The sequence below is a fragment of the Zootoca vivipara genome, chromosome 4, assembly GCF_965207765.1.
Source record: "Zootoca vivipara chromosome 4, rZooViv2.hap1.1, whole genome shotgun sequence".
In the NCBI taxonomy this organism is placed as follows: domain Eukaryota; kingdom Metazoa; phylum Chordata; class Lepidosauria; order Squamata; family Lacertidae; genus Zootoca; species Zootoca vivipara.
Window position 1 is genome coordinate 79,833,793 of NC_142587.1, and position 23,583 is coordinate 79,857,375.

At 45.1% G+C, this 23,583-nt stretch overlaps 1 protein-coding gene across 9 annotated transcripts in view; it reads left to right on the plus strand.

Moving 5' to 3' along the window:
• The window catches only part of ATP8A2 (ATPase phospholipid transporting 8A2), a 325,668-nt gene that overhangs the window by 88,866 nt on the left and 213,219 nt on the right, over positions 1-23,583 (plus strand). For all 9 annotated transcript variants that reach the window (XM_060273823.2, XM_060273822.2, XM_088668267.1 and 6 more), the window contains 5 exons: positions 2,595-2,664; positions 3,663-3,747; positions 10,548-10,687; positions 13,197-13,335; positions 19,747-19,811. In XM_060273823.2, coding sequence (XP_060129806.1) covers positions 2,595-2,664; positions 3,663-3,747; positions 10,548-10,687; positions 13,197-13,335; positions 19,747-19,811 — 499 coding nt within the window. The remainder of the gene's footprint in view (positions 1-2,594; positions 2,665-3,662; positions 3,748-10,547; positions 10,688-13,196; positions 13,336-19,746; positions 19,812-23,583) is intronic.

The window sequence follows — 23,583 nt, forward strand, 5'->3', positions numbered from 1 at the left end:
GCCTCAGTTCCGGGGTGAATTTGAAAGGACGCCCCTCTGCTGTTTCCCTGCTAGAACTCTCTGCTGGCCCCTCCTCCCTTGCTGGTATCACAGGCTGCAGGTAGTGCTCTTGGGTGCTGCCTGAGCCCTGGCCCACTCCGCTCACTTCCCCCTTCCTGTCTCCTGTCCCTCCGCTGTTGTCAGAGCCATCTGAAGAGCTGGATTTGATGAGGGGTGGCTGTTCCCTGTAAGCCCACCCCTTTAAAACTATCTTCATCTAATTTTTTAAAAACAGCCCTATAAAATTTAAATTATTGGTTACCTTCCTGGTACACCATTTGTCTCCCAGTGAAAGGATCATAAAGTAGGTGGAATTTCCCCCTTTCCAACTCTCCTGTATGTTTACTGTTTTTGTCCTAGGGAAAAAAAAATAAGAACTTTTTTTCTTAAAAAAGAAGAAGTTTGATGGAGATTTCAGTTACGCCCCCCCCCCCCCGGCAAAACAAGCAGTCCCCTGTAAGAAGACATCAGTGGCAAAATATATTCTTGGTAGAGTCCTCTGCTTTTAATCTAATTCAGAAAGAGAGAAGAAAGAAGTTCATTAATTTCAAAATAATGACATGCCATTCATTTATATAGAAAATGAGATTAGGAAGGGCTGTTTCAGTCTCCATGATTGCTGATCTGTATTTCTCAAAGGATCTGGCCCACATTTGACTTCTCCAAGCCATTAGACTAACTACAGATCTGCCATACGTATTCAACACATGTTTAAAGCACATGACTTCTCTCAAAGAATCTTGGAAACTGTCGTTTTCACCCTCATACAGTATACTTGAAATTCCCAGTACCCTTAGCAAATGACAATTCCCAGGATTCTTTGGAGGAAGTCACGCACTTTTAAATGTGTAATGGGTGGGCTTTAAATGTATGGTAGAATAATAGAATTCTAGAGTTGGGAAGGACCCCAAGGCTCATCTAGTCCAACCCCCTGCAATGCAGGAATCACAGCTAAAGAATGCTTGACAGGTGGCCATCCAACCTGTGTTAAAAAAACCTCCATGAAGGAGAGTCCTCCACCCAAATTGTTGTCTATTCCACTGTCGAAACAGCTCTTACTGTCAGAAAGTTCTTCCTAATGTTTACTCAGAATCTCCTTTCTTGTGACTTGAATCCATTGGTTCAGGTCCTTGCCTCTGGGGCACAGCAGAAAACAAGCTTGCTCCATCTCCTACGAGATACTTGAAGGTGGCTATCAAATTGCCTCTTAGTCTTCCCTTTTCCAGGTGTGGGCCCTGGTATTTCCTTTCATTATCACTTGCTTAATCGTCACAATTTTCTGTGCTTAAGTGTCATAAAAATGCATGTGAAACTAAACGCGAAGAAGTTCTGTTTACACTGCAATCTTAAGGAACAGAAACTAGGAAGTCCCACTGAAGTTAGCTGGCTACACACCCAAGCTGGTATTAGGATCAGATGTGATAGAAGTTGCTCTCTTGCCAGTAAGCAATTGTTCACTTCGGTGTATTCTATTCATAAATACATTTTCATATTAATTCTAAAGTAATTTGGTTGTTCATAAAACATGTCCTATAGGAAATGGTTTCTTGGACTTGATTACGATACATTTCCGGACGCTGAGCCTTTAGATTTCCCCCATTACTCATATTTCTATATCTTTAAAGGTAAAGGGACCCCTGACCATTAGGTCCAGTCGTGACCGACTCTGGGGTTGCGCGCTCATCTCGCATTATTGGCCGAGGGAGCCGGCGTATAGCTTCCAGGTCATGTGGCCAGCATGACAAAGCCACTTCTGGCGAACCAGAGCAGCACACGGAAACGCCGTTTACCTTCCCGCTGTAGCGGTTCCTATTTATCTACTTGCATTTTGACGTGCTTTCGAACTGCTAGGTTGGCAGGAGCTGGGACCAAGCAACGGGAGCTCACCCCGTCACAGGGATTCGAACCGCCGACCTTCTGATCGGCAAGCCCTAGGCTCAGTGGTTTAACCACAGCGCCACCTGGGTCCCTTTCTATATCTTTAGACAACCCTAAACCATTTGCTCTTCCTCTTCGGGTCAAAAAGATCAGTACTGTAGGTGTTTCCTCAAACCACTGGGCTCTTACACTCAACCCTCACTTGAAACCATCTTTCACTTCCCTACTTACAAGTTTGGCTAGCCAAAATTATTTTCATTCATAAAGGGCCAGGTGTCTCAGAGCTTCCTGGAGATTGTGACATGCCCAAGATTTCACATATTGTTTCCTTCAGCCAGTTCTTGATGGGGTTGCACTTCCCCCTGAAAAATCAGGTGTTCAGCTTGGGGGCATTTGTCTACTATCCTTGTCCCTGGATGCACAAGTGGCCTATTGTGGCATGAAGTGCCTTCAACCAGCTTTGGCTGGTGGCCCAGCAGCAGCCGTATCTGGATGGGAATAACCTGACTTTAAAATAGGCAGCTGTCTCAAACCTGCAACCTTGGCATTATCAGCACCACACTAACCAACTGAGCTTCCCCTTGGGCTGTGCCTGAAGACCATTTGGCAAGCACTTTGCTAGATGTTGATAACACATGAACTACAATGAATGCTTCTTCTTTTTTTCCTCTTCCCAGTGACAGAAAACGAATGTCTGTAATTGTTAGGACTCCGGAAGGGCGCCTGCGTTTGTACTGCAAAGGAGCTGTAAGTGTCAAAGGAAATTGTCAGCTCTGATACTTTGTGTTTCATAAATAATGCTAATAATAAGCAACACTGCCATTGTCATCAGAGGTTGTACGCCCTTCAAGACTTAAATCCCCCCTTTGTTGCATTAAAGGTAAAGGTAAAGGGACCCCTGACCATTAGGTCCAGTCGTGACCGACTCTGGGGTTGCGCGCTCATCTCGCATTATTGGCCGAGGGAGCCGGCGTATAGCTTCCAGGTCATGTGGCCAGCATGACTAAGCCGCTTCTGGCAAACCAGAGCAGTACATGGAAACGTCGTTTACCTTCCCGCTGTAGCGGTTCCTATTTATCTACCGTACTTGCATTTTTGACGTGCTTTCGAACTGCTAGGTTGGCAGGAGCTGGGACCAAGCAACGGGAGCTCACCCCGTCACAGGGATTCGAACCGCCGACCTTCTGATCAGCAAGCCCTAGGCTCAGTGGTTTAACCACAGCGCCACCTGGGTCCCTATATTATCAATCAGTAAATTGATCCGTTTTCTGGATCAGGATTGTGTGGACAGGATCAAGCCAAGGTTGGCTGTTTAATCCAGCCTTCCCAACCTTGGCACCGTCTAGATGTTTTGGATTACAACTCTCATCAGCCTCAGCTAGCAAACAGTATTCTGGCAGGGCCTTAGGGGAGTTGTAGTCCAAAACATCTGGAAAGCACCAGGTTGGGTGAATAGTGGTTTGAACAATGTCATCTCTTCGGGGGAAGCAGGAATCATCTCTTCTTTCCAACAATTTACGTTATAGAGTTTGTTTGTTTGTTTTCTAGGTATGTCCACAGCTTATTATTTTGTGGGTCAATGCTGCTGCCTTCCTTTTAATTATAAAGTATCCCACTTGTTACTTAACCTGAACCACCTCGAGTGCCCTGGAAAGGCAGGATATAAAGGATATAAAGGTCTTAAATAGGCATTATAAAATGCATTTATGGACACGTGCCTTACCTATGTTCTCTCTTGTTGGTAGGATAACGTCATTTTCGAGAGACTGTCCAAAAATTCCCTGTATTTGGAGCCAACACTGTGTCATCTTGACTATTTTGCCACAGAAGGTAGGCATTTGTTTTTAGCAGGCTGGAAAAATAAGAAATTGGGAGAAACCAAAATGGATAGATTCCTTAGTGTTATGTACTGAGCTGAATCCTAGAACAATAGGATTCAGAAACAGCGGGAGCTACCCAATCCAACTCCAGGTGGAAGTGAATCCGCAACCTGATTGGCCTGCTGGAGCAGCCAATCAGGCGGCGGGCAGAAGTGAATCTGCTACCTGATTGGCCTGTAGGAGCAGCCAATCAGGCTGCAGGCAGAAGTCAATCCACAATATAATTGGCCCACAGGTGTAGCCCTGAAGTAGCCAATCACGCAAGGCCCATTGTGTAAATAATGTATATAAGCAGATGGTTTTGGGAAAAGAGCCATTCTTCTTCTCCTCTTCTCCTTGATGACTATGAGCTGAATAAAGAGCATGAAATTCACTCTCGACTCCGAGTACATTTCACTGGCGACGAGGATGGGATCCTGCTGAGCTGACCGCCACCACGCACTGCACCGCAGCACCGCCACCTGCTGCACCGCTGCATCGCACCGTGCATCCAGGCTTCAGCTCCAGGACCCAAGGAACCCAGAATGGCAATCGACAGCAGCTTCTCGCCATTCAAACCAGCATCAGGAGACTGGGAAGGGTACGCTGCCCGTTTCAACTTCCTCCTGCAAGCGAAAGAAGTCACCAACGATGCCATGAAGAGGGCGACATTCTTCAGCGTCTGTGGAGAGGAGACGTTTGAAATCGCCCGGGCTCTCCTTGCACCTAGAGATGTCGCTACCGTCTCGTACAAAACAATAATGGAACGGCTGAAGGAGCACTTCTCACCACAGCCCTCGGTGGTAGCTTGCCGAAATGCCTTCTACGCAAAGCGGCAAGCCCCGGGGGAAACCATAACTGGGTTTGTGACCTCCCTCCGCCAAGCCGCCCGGCTATGCAACTTCTCAGAGTTGGAGAACATGCTTCGTGACCGCCTCGTCGGTGGCCTGAGGGACGAGATGTTGCAACGACGCCTCTACGCCAAAAAAGACCTCACGTTCCAGATTGCTCTGGAGGAAGCCCTGGCAACCGAAGCCGCCGAGAGGTCAACGCAAGAGGCACGACCGGCCCCGCCATCCCAACCGAGGGTCTACCACGAAGACCTCACCGACGAATCCGAATCTGACAGGGAGGAAGTACACCGAGTACAGCGGCGCACTCAAGCAGCACACACACCACAGCAGCCTCGACGAGAAGGAGGGAACTGTGCAAGCTGCGGGGAGAACCACGAGAGGAGGACCTGTCGTTTCCGCAACGCAGAGTGCAGGCAGTGCAGAAAATTGGGACACATCGCCCGGGTGTGTCGGGCTCGACTCACCCGTCGACAAGCATCAGATGACCGACCCAGGAGCCCCAGGTCACATGGCACCATGCACCAAGGCAACTCGACGGAGATCACGGACTACCAGGTATTCCAGTTGCCCCATCCCAGCACAGAGAAAATTTATATAGAGGTACAGATAGAGGGAGCCCCATGCCGCATGGAGCTGGACACGGGTTCAACTCTATCCATAATCTCGGCCCGAACATTAAGGGAACTGTGCCCTAATGGGGGTCCCAAACTAAGGCCGGCCCCATTCACCCTCCGGGACTTCCAGAAACGTAAGGTCCCTACAATGGGGGTGGGGACCTTCAGGGTGCAATATCGAGGGCGAAAGCAACAATTGGACTTGCTGGTAGTTAAGGGCCCCTACGTTAGCTTACTGGGACTGGCATGGTTTGGACCTCTGGGGCTAGCCGTTACCGGGGTGAACCGCACTAGCTTACAAGTGGACGTGGACGCCATATGCAAAGAGTTTCCAGGGGTTTTCGATGGGGCATTGGGACGATATACAGGACCCCCCATTGCCCTACAGCTAGACCCCGCTGTACGACCCATCAGGCACAAGGCCCGCCGGGTCCCGTTCGCCCTGAAACCCCGCATAGACGAGGAATTGGACCGACTCGTGGAGCAAGGAGTGCTGGAGCCGGTGCCCAACGCCCCCTGGGAAACTCCAATTGTCACACCCGTCAAGCCTAACGGTTCGGTCCGCATCTGTGCAGACTACAAATGCACCATAAACAAGGCTCTCACGGCCCATGCATACCCAGTGCCAGTGGTCAGCCATGTCCTCGCCACCCTGGCTGGGTCAAAAATCTTTGGCAAACTGGACTTGGCCCAAGCGTATCAACAGTTGCCTGTGGACGAAGCCACAGCAGAGGCTCAGACGATTGTGACGCACAGAGGGGCATTCAGAGTAAAGCGGCTGCAATTTGGCGTTAGCGTGGCACCAGGCATATTCCAGAATCTAATGGACTCTCTCCTTAAAGGGATTCCTGGCGTCACCCCCTTCTTCGATGATGTACTGATCGCCGGGCCCACACCAGAGGAATTTGAGGACCGCCTCCGCTCCGTCCTGCACCGTTTCCAGACGGCGGGCCTCAAGGTGAAGCGGGAAAAGTGTTTACTGGGAGTGCCGCAGGTGGACTTTCTGGGATTTAAGGTGGACGCAGAAGGGGTCCATCCAACCGGTGACAAGGTACGGGCCATTTGTGAGGCCCCAGCGCCCAAGAGCAAGCCCGAACTTCAGTCATTCTTGGGACTATTGAACTTTTACCATGCCTTTCTTCCGCATAAGGCAGCGGTAGCGGAGCCCCTACACAGACTCCTAGATAAAAGGGCCCCTTGGGTGTGGGGCCAGCGACAAAGGGCCGCATTCCAGGCAGTCAAGGACTTGCTCGTCTCGAACTCGGTCTTGGCACACTTCGACGAGAGGCTGCCAGTGGTGCTGGCATGCGACGCCTCTCCCTATGGCATCGGCGCTGTCCTGGGACACCAACTCCCAGATGGAAGAGAGGTGCCGGTGGCATACTTCTCCCAGACGCTTGCTGCAGCCGAACGAAACTACTCACAGATTGACAAGGAGGGTCTGGCAATCGTGAAGGGCGTAAAAAAATTCCATGATTTCTTGTACGGGCGGCCCTTTACCATAGTGACTGACCACAAGCCGTTGCTTGGCCTGTTTGCCCCCGAGAAGCAGACCCCCCAAGTGTTGTCTCCACGTGTCCTCAGGTGGTCAATTTTCCTTGCCGGCTACCAGTATGCACTAATCCACCGCCCTGGGAAGGCGATGGGCCACGCAGACGCCCTCAGCAGGCTACCACTACCAGAAACAGGCCCCGACCCAGCGCCTGCGCAAGAGGTTATGACCCTGGAGCTGCTTCCCGACCGACCCATTCAGGCACAAGAAGTTGCGCACCATTCCACAAAAGATAGGGTCATCTCCCGGGTCCTGGACTGGGTGTGGCGAGGATGGCCCAGCAGCAGCCCCGGGCCAGAATTCGCTGGCTACACAAACCGCAAACATGAACTGTCGGCCCACAAGGGGTGCTTGTTATGGGGAAGCAGGGTTGTTGTTCCCCAGCCCCTCCGCAAAAGGGTCCTCACAGCCCTACACGAGACACACCCAGGGGTAGTGAGGATGAAGGCCCTTGCCAGGAGTTATGTGTGGTGGCCGGGGATTGACAGAGAGATAGAGGCCTGGGTCCAACACTGCCAGACCTGCCAAGAATCCCGCCCGGATCCCCCAAGGGCCCCAGTCCAGCCCTGGGAGTCCGCCCGACATCCATGGTCACGCTTGCACGTGGACTTCGCTGGACCCTTCCAGGGAAAAACATTCTTCATAGTGGTGGATTCCTACACCAAATGGCTGGAGGTCGCACTGGTACCGTCTACTTCTACGGCGGCAGCCATCCGGGTACTACGTAAGCTTTTTGCAACCCACGGGCTCCCTGACACCCTCGTCTCGGACAATGGAACCGCATTCACGTCAGAGGAGTTCCAGACCTTCACAGCGCAGAACGCCATCCGCCACATCCGCTCAGCACCATTCCACCCTGCCACCAATGGCCAAGCGGAGCGCATGGTGCGGACCACCAAGGACAGCCTCCGCCGCATGACACAAGGGGACTGGGAATACCGCCTTGCCGCATTTCTTCTAGCACAGCACAGCACCCCAAGCACAACGACGGGCCGGAGCCCAGCTGAACTACTAATGGGCCGGCGCCTTGCAACTAGACTGGACCGACTTCACCCCGACAGAGCTCAGGATGAGGTAGTGGTGGGGAAAGGCAGGAACCCCCGGACATTTGTGGCCCAGGACGCAGTGTACGCAAAGAATTTTGGGGCAGGCCCAGCATGGGTACCCGCCACAGTCACCAAGGTGACCGGTCCCGTGTCGTACGAGGTACTAACGGAAGGGGGGCAATGTTGGCGCCGCCACTGCGACCAGCTACGGCGACGATTCCCATGAGGAACCCGGGAGGAGAGCGGGACAGAGGGGTCCCAAGGGGACAGCAGGGCAGTGAGGCCTGTAGAGCGAGAGGGGTGGGCAGGGGAAGCAGAAGCAGAAGCAGTAGGCACAGAGGGGCGCCCCGAGGCTGGAAGGACACCGGAACCAGAGCCACAACCTAGTGGTTCAGTGGCGCCAGACCAGACAGCCCCGGCACAGCCAGCAGCCTCGGAACACGAGCCAGAACCAGAACCCCTGACCAAGGAACACCCCAGGCCACAACGCACACGGAGGCGGCCAGCAGACCTTGGGGACTACGAATGCAACTTCCCGGGCAGGACTGGAACTTAGAGGGGAGGGGTGTTATGTACTGAGCTGAATCCTAGAACAATAGGATTCAGAAACAGCGGGAGCTACCCAATCCAACTCCAGGTGGAAGTGAATCCGCAACCTGATTGGCCTGCTGGAGCAGCCAATCAGGCGGCGGGCAGAAGTGAATCTGCTACCTGATTGGCCTGTAGGAGCAGCCAATCAGGCTGCAGGCAGAAGTCAATCCACAATATAATTGGCCCACAGGTGTAGCCCTGAAGTAGCCAATCACGCAAGGCCCATTGTGTAAATAATGTATATAAGCAGATGGTTTTGGGAAAAGAGCCATTCTTCTTCTCCTCTTCTCCTTGATGACTATGAGCTGAATAAAGAGCATGAAATTCACTCTCGACTCCGAGTACATTTCACTTAGCAAGAACTGTCTTCCCCTAGTTTGATAGAAGGAAATTGTGTGGTGGACAAGGTTTTTTTAAAAAATGAGGAAGAGGGGTTTGGGCTTGGTTCTTCTGTTAAGGATTCATAGAATCATAGAATTGGAAGAGACCACAAGGGCCATCCAGTCCAACCCCCTGCCAAGGTTTGAGCCTCAAAATAGTGCCATATATAGTTTCACATGGCATACATTTCGAACATGGGCAGAATTGAGAGAGGAAATACAAGTTCCCGCACCTGCTGAATGTAGTCTGATAGACACATTCTGCCGCATGATATAGACAGCCAGAGGGATCTCCTCTGCTTTTGCTGATTGCAAAATGGTGTGACCATACATAGACTGTGGGACCAAGGAAGCGTGTGCTGCCCTGGACTAAAGGCCGTTCTGCCACTCATACCATTTTCAGCTGCCCGTACACCACTATATTCTGTCTCCAGCCAAAGCAGATGCTAAAGTGGGGAATCTACAGAGTCCTAGACATACACCTCAAGCCAGAGGCAAAACATTCCTTGGTGAAAGTGGAGTGTATCAAGATTGCAATTTTGTTTAAAGAGGTGTGAAACAAAAGATCAATTGGAGTGGAGCAGTACCACAGAAGCAACATTAACTGAGTCTCCTAGCTCTCAACTGGTGTTAATACCATTGTTTAGCAAGTTGGGAGAGTGTTTCTGAAATGAATCATGGGTGGGTGGGGAACAGAACAAAGCAGTTTGAAGGAGAGGTGACGTGTGGTACCTCCATTGTAAATGTTTAGGAAAACGGAAAATGAACTTGGATCCTACTGCCCGCACTCCTGTTATGTTCCCTTAATCTGCAGTAGCTGCCCCTACAAGTTTGCTATATGAAATCAAATATACCTGTCTCTTATTTCATTGCTAATGGGACATAACTGAGGTAGAGCAAGCTGCAGAGTAGACCATGTTCCTTTTATGATACCAAGTTGCTGCAAAATGTATTTCTTCCCATGCCTGAAAATCTCTCCCTACCACACAAACACTTTTTTCCTGGGAACTCCCACACCCGCAATAATATTGTCCTTCTGTTTTATATGGCATGCTCTCTCCTCCTTCTGGTTCACTTGTGCCAGAAGAGAAATCATTATTTTTATGTATGCTAAATTCTATCAGAGGTCTCATAAAAATAACGCTGTTCATATTCCAAAGGGGCCTGTTCTTCAGATTACTGCGCATGGTTAACCTGTGTCAACATCGGTGCAAATTACATGTGTCCATTAAAAGGAACTACAGAGCATTATGTTATTTGCAGTTGGGAAATTAATGGGAAGCTATTCAAATACCTCATGTCATGTTTCTGTGATGTCACAATTTAATTTTAAAATATATTGTAGTATAGTAAGTAATTTATTTTTAAAATTGAAAGCTGCGTGAAGGTGTTAAAGTTGCCATTCCTAAAAAACCTCACTGATATTTTAGGGCAGATTTCTCCTAACACACACATTTTGTATACAACTTTTTAACCTAATATGTACATTTTGGCAAAGCAGTATTCCCTAATAGAATGCATTTTGTGGTTATTTTCACTTATATGCATTTTATGCACCCTATTCTTTTCATTCTTGTATGTATTACTTGGCTGGAGGAGGAGTGCACTGCAAAATTTGGAAGCGTTGCTACTTTTGGTCCACATATTGTTTTGGAAAGTGGGAATTAGGTCGGTTTGCTAAATGTGAACCGAATCAAATTTCTCCCTCTAACAATACCTGCATTTCCTTTTTAGGTTTGAGGACTCTGTGCATTGCATATGCAGACCTATCGGAAAACTCTTACCGGGATTGGCTGACCATCTATAATGAAGTCAGCACGGAACTGAAGGACAGAACTCAGAAGCTGGAGGAGTGCTATGAGATCATTGAGAAGGTAACTAGGAGACATAGTTTTGAGCTGCTTACAGCCGAATCCACTTGCAAATTTTACCAATAGCAAGGAGACCAGGGGTCAGCAAACTTTTTCACCCCCTAATCTCCACTGATGAGTGGAGAGTTCAATCCTGCTTGGTGCTGCTTTGCCAGTGCATTCCTCTGCAAGCTGACAGTTGGATGGGGCCCACCTATCAATCACTCGGTGTGATTATGACATCAGATAATTGACATCAGATAATTGACAGTTGTGTGGCCCTGCCCATCTGTCAAAATTGGCAAGTGAAGGGAGAGAGAAAGTTTGGGGGTGGGGAGTTCATCACCCTTGTATTATAGGTTGATATAAAATCTCATTGGATCCTTACAAATTTTACCAATAGCAAGTAGACCAGGGGTCAGCAAACTTTTTCAGACCTTGTGGGGTGCCGGACTATATTTTGAAAGAAAGAAAGATAAAAAGAACGAATTCTTATGCACCACAAATCACCCAGAGATGCATTTTAAATAAAAGGACACATTATACTCATGTAAAAACACCAGGCAGGCCCTACAAATAACCAAGAGATGCATTTTAAATAAAAGGACACATTCTAATCATGTAAAAACACACTGATTCACAGACCGTCCACGGGCCAGATTGAGAAGGCGATTGGACCAGATCCAGCCCCCAGGCCTTAGTTTGCCTACCCATGAAGTGGACTAAACTTTACAAAGCAGTGCACCCGTTCCATTTGACTGGAAGCATTTCAGATGTGTTAATTTCAGATCCCTTGAATATTCCCTCCCCCCCCACCTCAAAAAAAATCATCTATGTGTTTCCTGCAAAAGCAGAGTGTTTCCTTAATGAAATATGAACAAGGATTGTTATCACTTCATAGAAATACAGCAAGATTTCAACGTAATGTTGGCCTAGTTCACAAGTCACGCTAAGCCAACTTTGGCTTAGCATGATTTCACAGGCTCCTGGTGAGGCAATCGCAGCCTCTTTGCTCTCCTATGATGAAAGTTTGCAGCATTTGGGGCATTTTAGTTTAGAGCAGGGTTTCCTGAACTTGGGTCTCCATCTGTTTTTGGACTACAATTCCCATCATCTCTAGGTACCAGTGATAGGGATGATGGGAATTGTAGTCCAAAAACAGATGGAGAAAGCAAGCATGGAATATCTATAAATATTGCCTGACTTTGAGATAGACAGTTGGGTAAGTAAAAGTATGGATTCTGTTTTTATGATTTCTCGTCTTTCTCATGATTAAAAAGTTAACCATCACAATTAAGCCCCCTTAATTTTTGCATTCCTGCAGTTGAATATTTTGTTTAATTTGGATGTCAGCAATCTTTGCATCAAAACTGAAAAAGCCCCCCCCCCAACATACATTTAAAATGTTTTCTCTTCGGTTGTTAACAACTTGTGCAAAATTCATTTGAAATCTCTTAAATTATCTGCTGAGTTGCATGTTTGATTTGGAGCCGCACATTTAATTCCTGTTTTTGCAAAAAGTGTCACATGTTGATTGAATACATAGATCTGCTGTTTATGAAAACGCACTGCTCTGTTGCTTGCTCTTTTCTCTTTCCCGAAATTCAAAATATGTAGCCTTTAAACAAAGGGCACTTAAATCTATGATTATGGATTTTGACAAATGTTGTTTACGAAAGACTGGTCACTTGGTTCTAAACAAGGCAGCAAGTCTCATTAAGTTAGACGGAGTTCATTTCTGACACAGGGGCTGATGCTTAGTCTGTCTTATCTGTTTATTTCCCTTAAACTGCTTATATTTCTACAGCAGTTGCCCCAAACCTTAAGGAAAATTAAGAATATACTAGTGCATTTTACAATTGCAAATGGTATGTGCCACTTGACATTAAGAATATTTACTTAGAAGCAAGTTTTACAGGAGTTCAGTGGACTTAATCCCAAGCGAACTTCCTTAGGATTTCTGTTTTTTGTTTTCTTATTTTGGAGAATATATACATCTGAAGGATATATAGAGATGGGAAGCTAAATGGATGGTCATTACATTTGTGCTTCCAAAGTGGGACATGATCAGGTCAATTAACAGTTTTACTTTCGGATGATTGCATCCACTTTGTAGGTATATTTTGAAAGTAGGAAGTATATTTAACGACACGATGCCATGCAACCTCCTTTTCTGAACTTAAGAAATATACCAATTAAGGCTATTAAGAATGTTGCTATGGCAACTGGCGCATGGACCTCTCCACTGGCTATCTTTTAAAGTTGCAATTACAATTAATTGCTTTTGAATCGCTGCCCTCCTTCTGATCAAAGTGCCTGGTCCTTTTATGCACTCCGAAATGTCCAATTTTCATGCCAGAGGAGCAGCGAAAGTTAACTGCACCAATCTTGTTGAAGGAGGGTGGGCAGTAGAAAGGATAAGGCACAGCTTGCTGTCATTAATTTCTGTTTTTTGAGCATGGTCCAAGCTGAGATTGATCCCAGAAGAATGAGACCTCCCAATTCCTTTCTCCCCTCTTCCATCCCGTTTCAGGATTTACTGCTTCTTGGTGCTACGGCCATTGAGGACCGCCTTCAAGCAGGTGTTCCAGAAACGATATCCACTTTAATAAAAGCAGAAATCAAGATCTGGGTCCTAACAGGAGACAAACAAGAAACAGCTCTGAACATAGGTAACAACCCTTCAACGTTTCTACTAAGGTGGCCTTGTGCAACGTGTTGGATCGCAGGGCTCTATTCAACATTAGTCATCTTGTGAAGCACACTCATTTCAATTAATGGGCATGACTAACTTATGTGCATTACTTTTATTTGGTCTATTCTGAGTACAACTTGTTGTTGTTTAGTCGTTTAGTCGTGTCCGACTCTTCGTGACCCCATGGACCGGAGCACGCCAGGCACTCCTGTCTTCCACTGCCTCCCGCAGTTTGGTCAAACTCATGTTGGTAGCTTCGAGAACACTGTCCAACCATATCGTCCATATCTGTCGTCCCCTTCTCCTAGTGCCCTCAATCTTTCCCAACATCAGGGTCTTCTCCAGGGAGTCTTCTCTTCTCATGAGGTGGCCAAAGTATTGGAGCCTCAGCTTCAGGATCTGTCCTTCCAGTGAGCGCTCAGGGCTGATTTCCTTCAGAATGGATAGGTTTGATCTTCTTGCAGTCCATGGGACTCTCAAGAGTCTCCTCCAGCACCATAATTCAAAGCATCAATTCTTCGGCGATCAGCCTTCTTTATGGTCCAGCTCTCACTTCCATACATCAACTTCGTTGAATACAACTCACAAGATTTGGTGGATTGAGCAGTGTTGCTCATTCGTTGCACTGCTTTGACCTTTTCATTTAATTCATTAAATGAGTAAGAGGTAAGAAGCACAGGCTCCTAATTGTAAAATCTGGGTGCAGGGAGGTAAACAAGGAGGCGGAGCAAAATGAATGTGCTCTATATTCCGCAAGGGCAGATTCCCTTATTGCCCAGACTAGAGAACGTGCTCATTCTATATAATTTTTTTATAGGAATCGAGGAGTATGTGGCCTATTAGTGTGTGGGGTTTTGGGTGGTGGTGGGGCACTAATCTCCTTGCAGAACTTTCCTTTGAGTCTGAAACCCTTGTGTGTCATAATGGGGAAGGAATTTGATTTAAAGCAAAAATTCATCTGATTTTCACTTTCCAAAGAACCAAAACAGCCATTCTTCAAAATTTCCACTTTCCTAAATTTTCTGATGTGGTTCTCCAATAAAAGTGCATGTACTAGGGGGAAATGTGTACAAAAATGAATAAATTAGTGAAAACAATGTACTGTACAAAAATTCATTATATAGGGAGAAGTTGCTTGGAAAAATGTGTACATTAGTTAAAACTGCAGACAAAAATGTGTTCATTAGGAGAAATTCACACTAAAATGCTGAATAATTGTTTTCATGAGGATTTAAAAATAAACAAATCACAAATTGCTGAAACCTACATTATCATTCAGGGAAACTACACCTGACTTCACTCTGCTCTGTTCTGTTCCATCTTTATACATATTCCGTTTTAATTTCAAATGTGCTTGTGCACCTAGACCTTCAACTTTTTGTGACTTTCAAGTCTGTACATATTGTTGGCTGACTGTTAGTTATTTAAGATAGGCTTTTAACAGCAAAGCACTGGTATTCTGTGATTTCAGTTGCATTAAGCTCAGTGGAGTTTTGGACAGCCAGTAATTCTCTCTATTTACATTTAAAATTGACTTCTCCTACTAAAAGTGGCATTTCAGATTCAGCCTCGATAAATCATATGCACTTTGTTTCTTTACCACAGCACAGAAAAATGTAAATGTATTTTCAGAGGCAGGACAAAACAGATCACAGAGGGCTTTCTGCACTGATCTTAATGCAATGGGAACAGATGATTTACTGAGCAGTCACACACATACACACAGAGAGAGGGAGGGGCAGAGAGAGAGAGAGCACGCAGTTAATATGCTGCTCCTATGTCACTGGAAGGGACGCAGGTGGGGCTGTGGGTTAAACCACAGAGCCTAGGGCTTGCCAATCAGAAAGTCGGTGGTTGGAATCCCCGCGACGGGGTCAGCGCCCATTGCTTGGTTCCAGCTCCTGCCAACCTAGCAGTTTGAAAGCACATCAAGCGGGAAGGTAAATGGTGTTTCCGTGTGCTGCTCTGGTTCGCCAGAAGCGGCTTAGTCATGCTGGCCACATGACCCAGAAGCTGCACGCTGGCTCCCTTGGCCAATAACGCAAGATGAGCGCCGCAACCCCAGAGTCATCCGCAACTGGACCTACTGGACCTTTATGTCACTGGAACGGCTGCTAGTGCTATACCTTGTAACCAGCCTAGAAGGAGAATACAATACAGAAACTGAGCAAATGGTGAAAAAAAGGCAGATGCAATCTCAACATCCCTGGAAGCTCCTCCAAATCCCACCAGTCAGAGACTGTGCTGCAGAAAATGCATGTGGGCTACCCACACATAAAGGGAACCAATGAATTCACGACAACGACATGCCCCAGCATGCACCCCTACATAAAGTATGCAAAGTACCGTAAGGCCACATTATCTTGCTTAGTCAGCCCAAGTGACAGAGAAACCACAAGAGGGGGGGAGTGCTCTTGTGCTCGAATCCTGCTTGCTGGTTTCCCCCAGGCATCTGGTTGATCACTGTAAGAACAGGATTCTGGACTAGATAGGCCATTGGCCTGATCCAGCGGGCTCTTCTTATTTTCTTATGCTGTGTCCCTAAACATTCTAGTGCAGAATGCTGTGGCCCAGGTGGTGAGTTGTGTTCCTCATCAGACACACATTATGTCTCTGCTAAGGGATCTTCACTCGCTGCCTATTAGCCACTGGATTAGTTTTAAGATCCAGCTACTTACATGTACATTTAAAGCTCTAAACAACTCTGGGCCTGGTTAACTGAAAGACCGCCCTTTCCTCCACTGCCCTGCGAGGGCATCAAGATCAGCAAATGGAACTCAGTTAGTTTTGCCACAGTGGTGATTATCAAATTGTGGTAACATGGGTGGGAATGCTATTCCTGCTGAAATACAAGAGGCGGCATCAACACTGGCATTCCGCCAGCTCTTGAAGATGCACCTGTTTAGACGAGCAACCCCCTAATCTCCACTGATGAGTGGAGAGTTCAATCCTGCTTGGTGCTGCTTTGCCAGTGCATTCCTCTGCAAGCTGACAGTTGGATGGGGCCCACCTATCAATCACTCGGTGTGATTATGACATCAGATAATTGACAGTTGTGTGGCCCTGCCCATCTGTCAAAATTGGCCAGTGAAGGGAGAGAGAAAGATTGGAGGGGGGAGAGTTCATCACCCTTGTATTATAGGTTGATATAAAATCTCATTGGATCCTTACATCACCTGACCACTTCACATGACCTGGTGGCTGTCTTGTCTGCATGACATCCAATGGCTGGCAGGCCGGTGGTTCCTTCATCTGTTGAGCTACCATAGTGACACCGGATATAATGCATTTGTATTTTGTTGCACACGTCCCCAAGATCTAAAGCATTTTACAATATGACCGTTTAACTCAATGCATGGGCACATGTCCTTAGATAATTTGAAAGTACGCCCTCATCTGAATTCACTTGCATGGCTGTTGGATCCTGCTAATCACTGAGGAATCCAGTATAACCTTTTGCCGTTGTTCAGAACTCAGCTCCCCGGCTCCAGTTGTCAAATGGTGTCTTGCTGAATCTGAAAGATTTGGCAAGCAGCAGCTTGGAAATTGCTGTGAAGTGTTGCAGCTGTTGTTCCAATCAAAAACCAGCAGAAAATCCCTTTGAATTAGTTATACTAAATTTGTAACCATCCAGTGGCTATGCCTGACTTGGAGAGTAATGGCTGAAGCTGTAAGATGTCCCTCTTTATTTTTCAGTGAAATTTTAAAATAAAATGGAGCTTTGCATGCTGCAGCATTATTATTACTATTTAAATAACATTCAGGAATTTAAAAATAGATTGTAGGACTTCTGTTTTTTAGTAGATACTTAAGGAATCTCACTTTACTCTTCTCCATAGTTGTAAAAGTCTTAACGACTCGCAATCATTTTGCCCCAGGTTTTACTCCAAAGATTTATAAGAACATGCTCAATTTAATTTGTTACTATTTTTTTCTTTAGTGAGAACATTCTATGTGGAATATCAATAAAGTTCCATGCACAACTTTTATATGAGGCAATTGATTTCATGTAAAATACTTGAATGGCAATTGATTTCATGTAAAATACTCCCCCTTTCTCTGAACATGGGGTAATGTTACAGAGTTTGCTTTGTTTTGCATGAGGGAACACTCAAGACTTAGAGTGTCATAATATGGGCTTTATTTACAAATGGCCAAGTTGGCCACAAATGAAAGAAAACTACTTCAAGGTAGCAGACTCTTCCTGTCCCAGGAACAACTTAATTTGCTCTCAAAAATCGGACCCCCTTCTCTTGGCTTTTGTTGTTGTTTAGTCCTTTTGTTGTGTCCGACTCTTCGTGACCCCATGGGCATGCCAGGCACTCCTGTCTTCCACTGCCTCTCGCAGTTTGGTCAGACTCATGTTGGTGGCATCGAGAACACTGTCCAACCATCTCGTCCTCTGTCGTCCCCTTCTCCTTGTGCCCTCAACCTTTCCCAACATCAGGGTCTTTTCCAGGAAGTCTTCTCTTCTCATGAGGTGGCCAAAGTATTGGAGCCTCAGCTTCTCTTGGCTTACTCTAGCTAGAAACAGTGGCTGACTTTGTGTGCAACACTAAATCATGGCTTGGATATGTGCAAAAGCCGGGAGGAGTCACCAAGAGCAGGACATCCACAGTTTAGTTTCCATTTTCATGAAACTTGGCTTGTAGTTAACATACAAACCAGGGATCATCATAGCTTAAAAACAAAACAAAACTCTAGTTAATGTAGCAAGCCAACTTCATAACCTATGCTTTGAAGTTGTGCTTGTTTTGAGACTGCATTCTTTAGCATGTTCATACGTCATAGCTGCCAAGTTTTCCCTTTTCTCGCGAGGAAGCCTATTCAGCATAAGGGAAAATCCCTTTAAAAAAGGGATAACTTGGCAGCTATGTCATACGTTAAGGACATGCCAGGTTTTTGGGGGATGGGGGGTGGGGAATGAAACTTAAATGCTAAGGTCCTCATTCTAGCTTCCCATACAACCTACACTTGTTGAAATCTTCTCATCTGCAAATCTACACCCTGTTGTATCAAGAAAATTGCTCTAAGTTTTTAAAAAGCATTTAATAGGCCTTGAGCAGTGCAGTCTTCTGCATGTTTACTTAAGCCTTGCTTACTTCCTAATGGGACCCAGGTGGCGCTGTGGTTAAACCACTGAACCTAGGGCTTGCTGATCAGAAGGTCGGCGGTTCGAATCCCTGTGACGGGGTGAGCTCCCGTTGCTTGGTCCCAGCTCCTGCCAACCTAGCAGTTCGAAAGCACGTCAAAATGCAAGTAGATAAATAGGAACCGCTACAGCGGGAAGGTAAACGGTGTTTCCATGTGCTGCTCTGGTTCACCAGAAGCGGCTTTGTCATGCTGGCCACATGACCTGGAAGCTATACGCCGGCTCCCTCGGCCAATAATGCGATATGAGCGCGCAACCCCAGAGTCGGTCACGACTGGACCTAATGGTCAGGGGTCCCTTTACCTTTACCTTACTTCCTAATAGGTTTTACTTCCTAATAAGAGTGCATTGCAGATTCAACCTCATACTAATTACCGTATTTTTCTGTGTATAAGGCTAGGGTTTTTTGTTTTTGTTTTTTTACCAAAAAATTTGGTTTAAAATTGGGGCTTGTCTTATACATGGGTAGCGCTTAGGGGGTATTTTCTTAATTTGGAGTCCCCCCCCAAAAAGGAGGCATCTTATACACGGGAGAATACGGTATTTAACACAGGAAGGCACCTTATACTGAATTAGACCATTGGCCCATTTAACTCAGTATTGTCTGCACTGATTGGCAGTGACTCTATAGTATTACAGACCAGGGTCTCTGATAATTTTATCTTGATAAGTCAAATAAGATAAAAAGAATTTATAAAATGGCAGAGTCATTAAAATACACAACTCATAACAACTGCTTCAGGTAGGAATCCGTGTTGGTCTGATGCAGTCGAAATACTGTGTGTGTGTGTGTGTGTGTGTGTGTGTAAAATGTCCAGTAGCACCTTAGAGACCAACTAAGTTTGTTCTTGGTATGAGCTTCCGTGTGCATGCACAATGTGTTATTCTATAACTGCAGTTTATTCCAGCTGGGAAAGACACTCAGAAAGACACCGTCTGCATGCAAAGCAGGTTCTCTTCCCTTCCCCACTTTTACATCATGGGGGTTTTACCAGTTGGTGGAAACCGCAGGAGCAGGGTGTGTGGGTTTTACTGACTGGGACTTCCCAAAGGCATCTGATTGGCCACTGTGGGAGCAGAATGCTGGACTAGATGGGCAACTGGCCTGATCCAGCAGGTGGCTCTTCTTAAGTCCTTATGGTTTTATTTCCGATGTTGAACTTGGTAGTTGTGACGGTGAAGAAGAAAGTGACACTGACGCCCCCCCTGTGTCTGCTTTGTTCTTTATTTCCCCAGGATATTCCTGCAGGCTCGTGTCCCAGAGTATGACCCTCATCCTTGTGAATGAAGATTCTCTGGACGTAAGTAAAACTTGCTGAAGTTCAGCAGGCCGCTCTCTCGATCAGTTACTTATCCAGATGTTGTAATGCCTGCACCACATTCTAGTTAAAGATGAGGAATTTTCTGGTTAAGGATGTGGAGTTTTACCAAAAGATTGACACAGTTTTGGATAGCGTTGCGTCAGAATTGATTCGCTGGTCTCTGTGTCCCATCACTCAGATTTGGGAAGTTCCATTGCGTTCTTTTATGGTTAGAGTAATCTTTTATTTGCTTGTTACGTGTCTAAAGGAGCTCAAAGTACAGGGTAGTGGCCTTGGGAAGGAGCTTGAGGAAGAGAAAGATGTTTGGGAGGAGGGATCCTTATTCCAGGCTGTCTGCCTGAAGATCTACTGTTTACACACACACACACACACACACACACACAGAGAGAGAGAGAGAGAGAGAGAGAGAGAGAGAGAGAGAGAGAGAGAGAGAGAGAATATTTTAAAAAGCAAAATTGAGTAAGACACTTGGTTGCCCTGTGATTAAATTCTAGTTGTTTGCCTGTGGCCTATTCTTGCTCATGCAATCAACTTTTTCTGAATGTGTGTTTGGGAGTGGGGGTTTAAGGGGGTGGGGAAGCTTTGATTTATTTTATTCATGATTTGCGGTTTGTGAAATTAGTCAAGTTTCTCTGCCTCCACCTCCACTACCCTTTCAGTCCTCTTTTCTTTTCCAACCTCACAAACCCAAGCTACTTACCAGCTTAACAACTTTTTATATATCAAGTAACACATTAATGCTGATGTCATGTGCTCTGCACAGAAGAGACAAATGGGGGAGGGATTCCTCCTCCTGCATCCTTTCTATAATCTGTGCCATAATTTTAATATGCAAAGACAGTGGCCTGGGGGGGGGGGAAGTGGCAGGATAAATACCTGAGGGGGGCGGCAGGAAACGGGTTTTAAGGCTCAGCATTTCTGCAAACTGGGCTCTCGTCCTGGGGGAGACAGCTAGGCTGTTCTTGTAACATCTGGGGCCGAGTGTAGTTATCTTAATCACCAGCCAGGCTGAGCAGAGATCCATTATTAGAGAGAGTAGTGGGACTAAGGAAACGAGGCTAATTAGGAAAATTGGGAGAGAGAATACATTTGGGGGTCAACTTCGCTGTCAGTTTTTATTGCTTGAAGATTTCTAGTTTTTCCTTAATCATACAGAGAGTCGGAGGCGTCAGGTTAATGAGTAAGTTGCACAACTGTATCCAGTAATCAGATGAAATGCGAGTAGTGTGGTTAAATGGGTGGAAGCCTCTTCTCTCTCTCTCTCTCTCCAGCTCTGTTGGAAGAACAAATGCAGACTTTCAGAGTGTTAATTAGACAGTCAATAATGTGTACGGCAAGTCAGCAGTGCAAATGTGAAATTAAATATACAATTCCCCACATTTAAAAAAACAAAAACCCTTTCCACTCTTGAAATCATTGTCTAAAATTGCAGGCAAAAGCAGGTTGATTGAATTCCAGCTGCTGGCTAATTGGGCCTCTAAGTTTAAGTATACAGTGAACTGGGTAATTTGAGTATTATTGAGTTACCATTTTATTTCACGAAGCAAAATAAATTGATTTTTAGCTGTGAGCTATGAATGGATATATGTGTGTGTGGATGCAAGTATTTGCATGTCTTATTCAGCTGCCGCCACTCTTATTTTTGTTCTAAAGTGTTTGGTATGGTTCTGTTGCAAGATGGCAGTATAACCTTCAGCATCAGCAAGCCATTGAATAAGTTTATGTTGATAAATGGGGAAAAGGGACATAGTGCCTAGGCCTAAATTAGACCAAAAAGTCCATTGCAGTTCAAAAGCTTGTTCTCTCTCTCTCTCTCTCTCTTAAAAAAAACGGGGGGGGGGGAGATTTTCCATAGTGGGCAAAACTGAATAAAGGGGAAATAAATACAGAGACAAAGGCATTACTATGATTCATCTTCCGAGTACTCGGACCTTTTAGAAGTGGAGGGCGGAATCTTGAAATTAAAGAATTATGATAAAGTAAAACAACATCTAAATGGGTGGATGCAATATCACCAAATCCATAGTAAATTTAATGAACATAAACATAGACAAGGTTTTTTGGAGGAACCTTCTTTATTGGAAAACTTTTTATTAAATTCAGATACAAAAATAATTTCCAAAATGTATAACATATTACTCGAATGGGAAACGAAAGACGAGATGGTAAAAGAAGTGATGACGAAATGGGCCATAGATGTCGGGAAAAATATACATATGGATGAATGGGAGAAACTGTGGACACAATCTTGGAAATTTACAGCCTCGGAGGGTATTAGGGAGAATATGATTAAATTATTTTACAGGTGGTACTTAACCCCTGTAAAAATTCACAAAATGTACAAAACCAAGGACAATTTTTGTTGGAAATGTCAAAAGGAGACGGGAACGTTCATACATGCGTGGTGGCACTGTGGAGAAATAAAAAAATTCTGGAATCAGGTATTTGAAGAAATAAAAAAAATATTCAAATATAATATAAAGAAAACCCCAGAATCCTTTTTACTGGGAGTTATGGATAATACAATTAAAAAGCAGGATGAGTCATTGTTCTTGTATGCCGTGGCAGCTGCAAGAACTCTGATTGCGTCCCATTGGAAGAATAAAGAAGTACCCAGCATTGCGGATTGGCGGGAGAAATTGTTTGGATATTTAGACCTGGATAACCTGACCAATTCAATTAGGGGATATTCTAATAAGAAATTCCAGTGTGCTTGGGATAAGTTTGGAGAATACATGAAAAGACAGTGCCCCACAATAAAATCCTGGGTTTACTTTTAAGATCTCGTAATGAACAGCTTGGACTTATTTTAAGTTGATTGAATGGATGAAGGTTGAATTTGCATATATAGGATATCCTAGGTTATATATTAGAAGAAATCTGGAGAAGCAGTACTGTAATATAGCGTTTGACGAACCCGTGAGAGAGATAAGTGGAAGTCAAATAGGGGAGGAGGAGATAAAGAGATATAAGTAAAGGGGAGCATAGATGGAATTTTTTTTCCTCCTTTTTTCTTTTTCTTTCTTTTCTTTCTTTCTTTCTTTCTTTTTTTTTCTTTCTTCTTACTTTCTTCTTTCTTTCTTTCTTTTTTTCTTCTTTTCTTTTTCTTTAATGTTTTGTTTTCACTCGTAATTCTTTTTTAGGGCCACAAGTATTATAATTTAAGTTTGATTTGAAGGGAATGTATGATTCTAATTTTTAAGTAATATGGTCATTATTCCATTATTATTATTATTATTTTCTTTTTATTATATATGATTTTGTAGGTTATTATTATAATTTCAAACTTGTGTATGTGCTTATGTGTGTGTCCATTTTAATTTTAATTTCAATAAAGTTTTAAAAAAAATACTATGATTCATCTTCCAACTTTGTTTGCTTTAGCTTGGATTTGTTGATCAAATATAGCCAAAAACCCGAAAATCTTTCTACCCAGTAGCATTACTCGCCTAATGCCATATATGTTTATTCCTGAATAAAACAGAACCAGGAGGAATATCACTTCCAGCCTTTGCTGGAAGCTGAATTACTAAACCGATCATGTAAAATAAATAGACATGAATAGTTGGCATTGTATAAATTCCATTAGAGATCTAAGCGCCCACGCTTCTGTGAGAAATCTGATATGCCAGGACAGGTTAATTTATGGCGATGTCTGAGAAAATAAACACTGACCTTATTCCTTTCCCGTGCTGAAGAAATGCATGTGATCCTTATATCCGTGAAGGCTTGCCCTTACTAGATTAAGTGG